Here is a 10,373-nt window from a genome sequence, read left to right on the forward strand (position 1 = left end):
TCTGGCAAACAAGCAGAGACCTGAAAACCCCTTCCAACCTGGAGCTGAGTGAGTAATGCTTAGTCTGGAGCATTTTTTTTTACTTTCAAAAGCCAATAAGAAAAATACATTACAATTTATATATTTTACTTAATAAGGACTGAATGATCAGGCTACCAAGCTTTGCTAGGACAAAGAGATTCCATTCGCACGTCAGTGCTAATTGAAGTTGTGAGGTGCCGAAGCCAAATGGCAGGCTACCCCACCCAGATCCAGAGGCCTTGAAGCCCCCTCCTGCTGTTCAGACTATCCACTGCCATTTTCTACAAGAAATCTGGCTCCAGAAATAAAAGCTTCTCCCAAGTGAGTGACACCTACTCCCATTGCCCAAGTCGTCTATATATTTTAAAAATGTCTTGTGTATTTTGCTATTTGCCTCATGACTCCTGCATGCTTTGTTGTCTGAACTTTCTTTACCCAACCGTGGGACAGACTGTTTGTTGCCACACTCAGGACTCTGACTCTATTGGTTACACAGACTTTTGGCCTTCCATTCCATTCTAAACACCTCTTGCCGGCTTTGCATTTATGTTATCTGATTAAATTTCTCTACATTATGATCTTGTTGCCATCTGATGCACATTCAGATGTCATAAATCAGCACTTCAGAGCTCTCCCCGTACTATGCCGTGCCTTGATTGTATTACTGCTGATGATATCTGGAAATCTTCATGTACACCCTGGCCCATCTTTTGTTGCTAGCCCAAATTCTGACTTGTGCTCTGATATCTGCGTCACTGATTTTTGCTCCCGTAAAAGCCTGGGTTTTCTGCACGAGAAGCTTATTACCTAAAATGGATCAATTGAAAGTGTGGGTTCAGAGCTCCAATCCCGACGTGTTGGTCATTACTGAGACGTGGTTAAGGAAGAGTGTTTTGAATGCTGATGTTAACCTTTCTGGTTATAACCTTTTTCGGCAAGAAAAGGTGGGGGAGTTGCAATCTTTACCAAGGATCACCTTCAGTGCTCAGTTGTCTCCACCAAGTCTGTCCCCAAACAATTTGATTTGCTTGTTTTAAGTATTAAACTTTCAAATAGCTCTTTGTTGATTGTTGCTGGATACTATCATCCTCCATCATTACCGGCCTGTACCCTACCTGCCCTAAGCACTCTCCTGGCCCTTACACCAAGTCTGAATTTGTCCTGCTAGGTGACCTAAATTGGGACATGCTTAAAACCTCTTTGGGACACCTCGACAACATCCGGTGAAATTGCAGAGCGCGAAACTCAAACTACAGTATTATAAATATTTAACTTTCATAAAATCACAAGTGTAATACATAAAAATAAAGATTAACTTCTTAATCCAGCCGCTGTGTCAGATTTCAAAAAGGCTTTACGGTGAAAGCACACCATAAGATTATTGGAGTACAGCGCGAAAAACACAAAAGCGTGAAAAACATATTTCAACCAGGCAGGTGCGACACGAAAGTCAGAAATAGCGAAATAATAAATGCCTTACCTTTGCTCTTCTGTTGTAACTGGGACCTTTTGGAGTGCCATCACAAATTGTCTTTTTGTTCGATTAATGTCCTCCTAAAACTCAGTTTACCTGGCGCGCTTCAGTCAATAATCCACCCAGTTTCCCTCCATCAAAATGCATACAAAATGAATCCCAAACGTTACTAATACACTTTTCCAAACAAGTCAAACAACGTTTATAATCAAACCTTAGATACCCTAATATGTAAATAAATGATACAATTTAAGACGGAGAATCGTTATTGTCTTTACCGGAGAAAAATACCAAAGAATGTACTCATTCACTCGCTTGGAAAAACTACAGCCAAAATGGGAGCCACCTAGAAAAACGACAATTTCTGGTTCATTTAAATAAAAAAAAACAGCCTGAAACTCTTTCTAAAAACGTAATATCCAGTGGAAGCCCTAGGAACTGCAATCTGGGAGGACTTCGCCTGAGTAACAGGCAGTTTACTTTGGGCACGCTTTTCATCCGGATGTCAAAATACTGCCCCCTATCCCAATTCCTAAATCAATGGGACTCCCTAAATCTTTCCCAGATTATTACTAATTCCGCAAGGTATGACTCCAAATACCCAGAAAAGGCTACTCTTCTTGATGTTATCCTCACAAATAATCCTGATAGGGATCAGTCTGGTGTTTTCTGTAATGACTCGGCACACGCATACTCGTTCAGGCAAATGAGAAATAAGTACACTCGAGCTATCCGGAAGGCCAAAGTTAGTTACTTTAAGGAGCAGTTCTCTCTCTGTGGGTCTAACCCCAAGAAGTTCTGGAAAACGGTTAAAGACCTGAAGAATAAAACCTCCTTCACAGCTGCCCATGTCCCTTAAAGTTGATGATGTGGTGGTTACTGACAAGAAGCACCTGGCTGAGCTCTTTAATCACCACTTCCTTAAGTCAGGATTCCTATTTGACTCAGCAATGCCCGTCCAACATTTCCTCCTCTCACACCCCTTTTAATGTGACTATCTCCAATGCTTCTCCCTCTTTTTCCCCTGCCCCGCTACAAAGTTTATCCCTACATGCAGTCACTGAGTCTGAGGAGCTCCTGAAACTTGACCCTAAAAAACTGGTCATCTCTGTATACCTGTCGCAAGACCCACTGGTTGATGCTTATTTATAAAACCCTCTTAGGCCTCACTCCCCCTATCTGAGATATCTACTGCAGCCCTCATTCTCCACATACAACACCTCTTCTGCCAGTCACATTCTGTTAAAGGTCCCCAAAGCACACACATCCCATCGTCGCTCGTCTTTTCAGTTCGCTGCAGCTAGCGACTGGAACAAGCTGCAACAAACACTCAAACTGGACAGTTTTATCTCAATCTCAATCTTCATTCAAAGACACTCATGGACACTCTTACTGAGTTGTGGCTGCTTTGTTGTCTCCACCTTCTTGCACTTTGCTGTTGTGCTGTGCCCAATAATGTGTGTACCATGTTTTGTGCTGCTACCATGTTGTGTTGCTTCCATGCTGTGCTGTTGTCTTAGGTCTCTCTTTATGTAGTATTGTGTTGTCTCGCTTGTCGTGATGTGTGTTTTGTCCTATATTTATGTTTTTTTTTAAATCCCAGCCCTGTCCCCACAGGTCTTTTGCCTTTTGGTAGGCAGTCATTGTAAATTTGTTCTTAACTGACTTGCCTAGTTAAGTAAAGGTTAAATATATATATATGTATATGTATATATATATATGTGTATATATATATATATATATATATATATATATATGTATATATATATATATGTGTATATATATATGTGTTTTTTTTTTAAATACAGTATTTCCAATTAAATTTCTATTTGTATGGCTCTTAACAGTAATTTTCCACAGAGGGATTCACACAAGGCTAGGCCCAAACGCCACAATGGCAAGCATGGGTCATTCACTCTGCATCTACTCTCCACTCTCATAGCTAGTGTATGGTGAGTGTCTCTGGCACAAAATGGCAGCTGTGATTCACTCAGGTTAATAAAGCCATTTCAGACAGGAAACCTGAGTGATTGAATTAGCTGATATTGCAACAATTCGATTCCTCACTCTACTTTAATATGGCGGTGTATTTAGTTGGCCAGTTTCTGCACACACATCCTCTGTTTGCCACGTGTAAGCTATGTGCTTGTGTTTCTTTGACATGCTGTTGCTGTAACGTGTTACTCACTATGCATGTCTGTTTTCTGCTCGCCTCCCGCCACCCCAAGCCTCCACCTGCCAGCTTTTGTTTCAGTCGGGCGATTGGTATAGCTATACCGCGCTCACTGCCTGTAGTTTGTTATTATGGTAATGAGCTTTGCTATGGCAGTGAGCGAGCCTGAAGCAGCAGAGCCAACCGCCAAGACCTAATGTATTGTCATTTTCTTTCTAATAAATGGTTGAAAGTAATACGTGGTGTTTTTCTGACTGAACTACTCATTGGTTGTGGATTGATAGATGGTACCATACAGTGTACTGTGAGACCTAGTGAAAAAGCTTTATAAATGTTTAGTATCAATATAATTTGTCACTGACTTATACTTGACTCAATCTACAATGTAGGCAACTTTCCACTCAATAAGATCATGGTTTTGTTCAAGTGTTCTTTATACTCTAACTCTGTCTTTATTTTACCCTACAATTTATACTACCCTTATACAGTATGTTAGCTCTGGTTCCCCTAAGTTTGATTTCTCTCTGTTTCAGACCAACTTGCCCATCTTCAAGTTGAAGGAGTCTCGTGTGCGGAGACGGTACAGCGACTTTCAGTGGCTCAGAGGGGAGCTAGAGAGAGACAGCAAGGTGAGCCCTCTGGGGCTTTACAAGTCTCAATACACATTACACAAGAATAATTGAATCCAACCTGAGAGATAAAGACAACAATATAACTAACTAGATGTTAACTTGTTAACATGTGTGTCCCTCTCAGGTGGTGGTACCCCCTCTCCCAGGGAAGGCTCTTTCCAGACAGCTGCCGTTCCGAGGGGACGATGGGATATTTGACGATTCTTTCATCGAGGAGCGGAGAGCTGGGCTGGAGCAGTTCCTCAACAAGTGAGTCGACACAGACAAGATCCTCTGCTTCCTAGAGCCAGGATGTTGTGTTTGGTTGCGATATTACTACTTTTTGATGTCAGGCGTGTGTGTTTGTTAAACATTTCATTTGTAGCCACTCTTAGCTCAATCTTAACCTTAAGAGCCTATGAAACACTTAACATAAATCAGATTTTCTCTCGTCTTTCTTGGTGTCGTTAACAGACTGAACACATACAGCAGGACGTCTACTCCTTCGTTCTCCTTCATAATTGCCTAGTAAAGGAACAAGAACAGCCAAAGAGGCCGCAAGTGCGTCCCTTAGTACTTGTTTTTTTTCTATATGTGTAATTTATGATAATTGAGTCTCAAGTTACAGCGAACGGTTCCTCGATGGGTGGTGTGTGCACCCCTGCTTATTTTTTTACCCAAGGTGTTCGCACTCCCACGTGGAGAACAATAAAAGTTACAGTGGGCCTGTTATTATTTGCTTTGATTGCAGACTTGGCTATTATCTTTGTTTCATGTGCAAATTATACCTGTTAGAATATTAAGTATGCCTAAAGACTAGCGAGAAGAGAAAAAAATAGTTTTTTTCGAAAGAGCGAAGAATGTGTTGGTAATTAAGATTTTTTTTCCTCAAATTAAACGCTACTGTTGATCATGGCATTGTTCAGACTTAATAGCTGCACAGCGGAGTGGAGTTGGTTCGCTCTGCTGTTATGAACTGTGATTGAGTGTATTGTGGAGAGGAAAACCATTTACCTAGAGGTAAACATGGTTATCATTTCTAAACAACCCAGCAGAGGAGGAGAGAACAGCACAGTGAAGTTTAAAGGGAAGTTTGCAGGCGATATTGTTCAAAAACAAAAGGCGAGAATATAGTCGGAGTTAGGATGGAGGAGTGGGTACAGGGTTAGATGCGATCAGGGGCCAGCTTATTTACGGTTTTAATTCAACTCCATAAAAAAATATAAATGTCAGTTTTGATTGAGTCATGGAGTGTCAGGAGGGGGGCTCAACTTGCTCATCTAATGGCAAATGGAAGCCTCCTCAAATCCTCCACAATGTTTCTGTTGTACATGAACCCTTGGTCATGCTTGCCCTTCATAAATATTACCCTTTTAAGAATGTAGCTGAGTACATAGGATGATGAGAGTACGTCTGTCATTGGAAATTGGTCTGTTAAGAGTAAGTATATTATTTTTGGTCTCAGGTGCCCTTTCACTTTTTTGCTCTTTCTCCTCTTCTTTCCCCCTCCATCTTTCTCTTCTCTTTCTTTCTTCTCTTTTGCTTCAATCTCCCCATCCCTCTCCCTGACATTGATGGTAATTATGAGCAGGTTTCCAGAATCCTTTCCTCTTCATCAAATTCTCTGCCTCCTGCTTCAGATGTAACATGGGGACTTTATGAATTTAAAGACAGGTCAGTGGTCTTCTAAATTGCATCTGACCTGATCATTTGGACACTGAAAAAATTGAAAACAAACCTGATGAAAATGTGGGCATATTTTGCCTAACTTTTGACAACACTATTCACAGTACTTTAATGCTGTCCAATTATGGTCAATCTTTCTCGTGGCACTCTCATGGAAGCCTTATGTTCCACATAGCGGGCCTGGCGGTGCTGGTTGCTCCAGTTTCAACTGTTCTGCCTACAGCTATGGAACCCTGACCTGTTCACCGGGCATGCTACCTGTCCCAGACCTGTTGTTTTCAACTCTCTAGAGACAGCAGGAGCCGTAGAGATACTCAATGATCGGCTATGAAAAGCTAACTGACATTTACTCCTGAGGTGCTGACCTGTTGCACCCTCGACATCCACTGTGATTATTATTTGACCCTGCTGGTCATTTATGAACATTTGAACATCTTGGCCATATTCTGTTATAATCTCCACCCGGCACAGCCAGAAGAGAACGGGCCACCCCTCTTAGCCTGGTTCCTCTCTAGGTTTCTTCCTAGGTTCTGGCCTTTCTAGGGAGTTTTTTCTAGTCACTGTGCATAGCTTGCTGTTTGGGGTTTTAGGCTGGGTTTCTGTACAGCACTTTGAGATATCAGCTGATGTAATAAGGGCTTTATAAATACTTAATCCTCTTCCTTCCTATCAAACCAAAGTAAGGGTGTCGTTATTGTAAAAAAAATATTTTGAGATTTCTTTCCAGGAAGAAAAATATGTACCATGTATTTTGTGGCCATGTCAGACAGATTGTAACAACAACATATATTCATAACCACTTGCAACCTTTGTCTCTCCCTGTTTTCTGTTTCAGAGTGGCTGGTCACCCCTTGGCCCAGAACGAGCGCTGTCTGCACATGTTTCTACAGGACGAGTCTGTGGACAAGACCTATACCCCCTCCAAAATACGACAAGCCTAAGAGAAGCGGGCCACCACGCGGCCCAGCCCCGGTCTATACTCGGCCAGGCCCCACTCCACAACCCAAAGCTCTCTGTTCTGCTAACGGTCCTGCTCTGCTCCGACCACAAACACTTGTATAATCTTCATTCTTCTTTTGTTTGCAATCACTTTCTTTCTTTCTTTGTCTTTTATCTCCGTGTTGATTAGTGATCTCATGTAGTGCTCGTTTTCAACTCTCGATTGGATCAAACTAGGAAATGGTCTACATGTAAAAACTGTGGTTGAAAATAATATATCATTGTTTTTGTTGTCTCAATGCCACTACCTTGTGTATTTTACAGTATGTTATCTATATTTATCAGTGAGGTATGTCTTGGATATTCATTTTTAAAGAAATATAAAAAATACCTTTCCATGTATGCAAACCTCATGTTAAAACCCCATACATTACACAGTGTTGTTTTTACTCAATGTCCAATTGGAATGATTGTCCTTGGCACTCTTTGTCCCTGACTCTGAAAATCACCCTTTGTGGACGGTCCATCACTACCATGAACTGAAGCATGTGTGTGTCTGTGTACTACCAGCCAGCACTTCCACTGTTCGTTAGCCTGTAAATTATTTTATAATGAGAAAAAATGCACCAGAGAGGGGAACCCCACAGCATTTCTACCAACTGACCATGTGTTTATGAAATGTGTATACTGCTGTGTTATTTTGAAAATTTTCCAATAAAATAGGTCAAACGCACTCATATGCATGAGGTGATGTCATGTTTTTCCTGAGTAAAGATTTCAGTGAATAGACACACACTTTGGTCCATGCTGCTTCTGATATACAGCAGTTAGAACCACCTGTCAATGGCAACCACATTAATGTTAATTGTGCGTGAGTTTTTTTAAATCATTATACTAAATATGAAACGCAATTAAAGGTTGATTCATCAGAAAATACTTGAAACCCCTGTGAAAATGTATTGCATTGGCCATGGCTCAATGTGTACTTTACTGCAGCCTAGCTTTAAAACCCATGGCATTTGTTCTCACTGCAATTTCAGGGTAACGTACCCTTCACTCTGGGTCACGCTCAAGTGATTTTAGATTCCAAAACTGCCTTGTACAGTGCTACTTTTTCCACATTGTTATTTTGACGACATGAATTTTAAATTGAGATTGTGTCACTGATCTACACAATATACTCCATAATGTCAAAGTGAAATTTTGTTGGTAGAAAATGTGAGAAATTAATACAAAATTAAAAGCTGAAATGTCTTGAGTAGTATTCAACCATTTTGTTATGGCAAGCCTAAAGTTCTGGAGTAAAAATGTGTGTAACAAAGAGCATAAGTTGCATGGATTCATTCTGTGTTCAATAGTGGTTAACCTGATTTTTTTTAAATTAATACACCATCTCTGTACCCCACACATACAACTATCTGTAAGGTCCCTCAATCGAGTTTTGAATTTCAAGCACAGATTCAACCACAAAGATCAGAGGTTTTTCAATGCCTCGAAAAGGACACCGATTGGTAGATATGTCAAAAAATAATCATAATTAATGGATCAGCATCTGAATTTGTCTTTGAAGTTATTATTTAGGTTTTGGATGATGTAATAATGCACCCAGCCACTACAAAGATACAGGCATCCTTCCTAACTCGGTTGCCGGAGAGGAAGGAAACTACTCAGGGATTTCACAATGTGCCAATGGTGATTTTAAATAGTTAAGAATTTAATGGCTGTGATAAAAGAAAACTGAGAATGGATCAACATTGTAGTTACTCCACAATACTAACCTCAATGACAGAGTGAAAAGAAGGAAACCTGTACATAATTTTAAAAAATATTCCAAAACATGCATCCTGTTTACAGCAAGGCACTTAAGTAATACTGCAAAAGATATGGCAAAGAAATTTGTTCTTGAATACATAGCATTATGTCTGGGGCAAATTCAATCACAGAGTACCACTCTTAATATTTTCCAGCATAGAGGAGGCTGCATCATGGGTGTGCTTGTCACCAGCAAAGGACTAGGGATTTTTTTTGTAGCACAACAAAATGTGGAATAAGTCTAGGGTTATGAATACTTTCTGAAGGCACTGTACCTGAGAGAGCTGGATAGCATATTTAGTCAAAAAGGAAATGTAAATCAATTTCCCAAACAATGTGGTATAAGGTAACTAAATTACAATTTGGGACACACATATTTCAATATCATTTATTCTTCTAATATATTTCAGTACAACTCTCACAAGAATAAAACTCCCACTTTGTACAACAGAGAAAAATATTTACAGCCAACAACAAAATCCACAAATCCAAGTGCTGAATATTTTTTTCCAGTGTTAGTGTCTAACTTCCTACTTAATACTTCCCCACACATACTGACACACAAACGCAAACAGGCAACATTTATTTCACTCAGCCTTGAACACTGAAACCTGCACATACCAAAAGTCGTTTTACTTCTCAATTCCTTCTGCCTGTCATTCATCGCTTGTATGGGATCATCACACGAGCTCCTGGAGGACAATCACAGCATTCTCCTACCTTGAGGAGGTGGCCCCTCCACTTCATGCAGGCAGTTGTGACGCTTCACACCCTTTGGTTTCAGTATTGGGCAAGGGGGCAACGACCCTATAGCACATCTGACCGTGGATCATGCTGTAAATCATCTTTTTTGGTTTCTTCCAGTCGATCAGATTGAACATGGCAATAAAAGATTGAAAGGGCATTGGTCGTAAAGCTTATTGGTCTTAGAGACACTCAAAAACATCTCTACGTTTTAAAGGTTCACCAATTGCGCACATTTTGTGTAAACCAGAGATTGCAGTATTTAGCGAAATTGTAGCAATCTTAAATTGGCTAGACAATTCTATTATTATACTGAACAAAAAAATAAATGCAACATGCAATAATTCAATGATGTTAATGTGTTATAGCTCATATACAGAAATCAGTCATTTTAAATCAATTTCACATGACTGTGCAGGACCACAGCCAATCAGAATGAGTTTTTCCCCACAAAAGGGCTTTATTACAGACAGAAATACTCCTCAGTTTCATCAGCTGTCTGAGTGGCTGGTCTTAGACGATCCCGCAGGTAATGAAGCCGGATATGGAGTTGTGAAGCCGTTTGGATGTACTGCCAAATTCTCTAAAACGACGTTGGTATGGTAGAGAAATGAACACTAAATTGTCTGGCAACAGCTCTGCTGGACATTCCTGCAGTCAGCATGCCAATTGCAGGCTCCATCAAAACTTGAGACATCTGTGGCATTGTGTTATGTGACAAAACTGCACATTTTAGAGTGTTTTTTTGTTGTTGTCCCCAACACAAGGTGCAGCTGCGTAATGAACATGCTGTTTAATCAGCTTCTTGATATGCCACACCATTCATGTGGGTGGATTAATTTGGCAAAGGAGAAATGCTCAGACAGGGATGTAAACAAATTTGTGCACCAAATTTGAGAGAAATAAGCTTTTT

General features: G+C 40.4%; 1 protein-coding gene across 3 annotated transcripts in view; it reads left to right on the forward strand.

Annotated features, from left to right (window-relative positions):
* Positions 1-7,637, forward strand: part of LOC139415394 (sorting nexin-3-like) — a 44,498-nt gene extending 36,861 nt beyond the window's left edge. The window contains exons 2-5 of one of the 3 annotated variants that reach the window (XM_071163511.1): positions 4,202-4,297; positions 4,425-4,549; positions 5,871-5,953; positions 6,801-7,637. In XM_071163511.1, the coding sequence (XP_071019612.1) occupies positions 4,202-4,297; positions 4,425-4,549; positions 5,871-5,925 (276 nt within the window). In that variant the 3' untranslated portion in view covers positions 5,926-5,953; positions 6,801-7,637. The remainder of the gene's footprint in view (positions 1-4,201; positions 4,298-4,424; positions 4,550-5,870; positions 5,954-6,800) is intronic. The other 2 variants (XM_071163509.1, XM_071163510.1) reach the window with 2 other exon arrangements.
* Positions 7,638-10,373: the final 2,736 nt, after the last annotated feature.

This window comes from Oncorhynchus clarkii, chromosome 8 (genome assembly GCF_045791955.1).
Source record: "Oncorhynchus clarkii lewisi isolate Uvic-CL-2024 chromosome 8, UVic_Ocla_1.0, whole genome shotgun sequence".
Taxonomy (NCBI): Eukaryota; Metazoa; Chordata; class Actinopteri; order Salmoniformes; family Salmonidae; genus Oncorhynchus; species Oncorhynchus clarkii.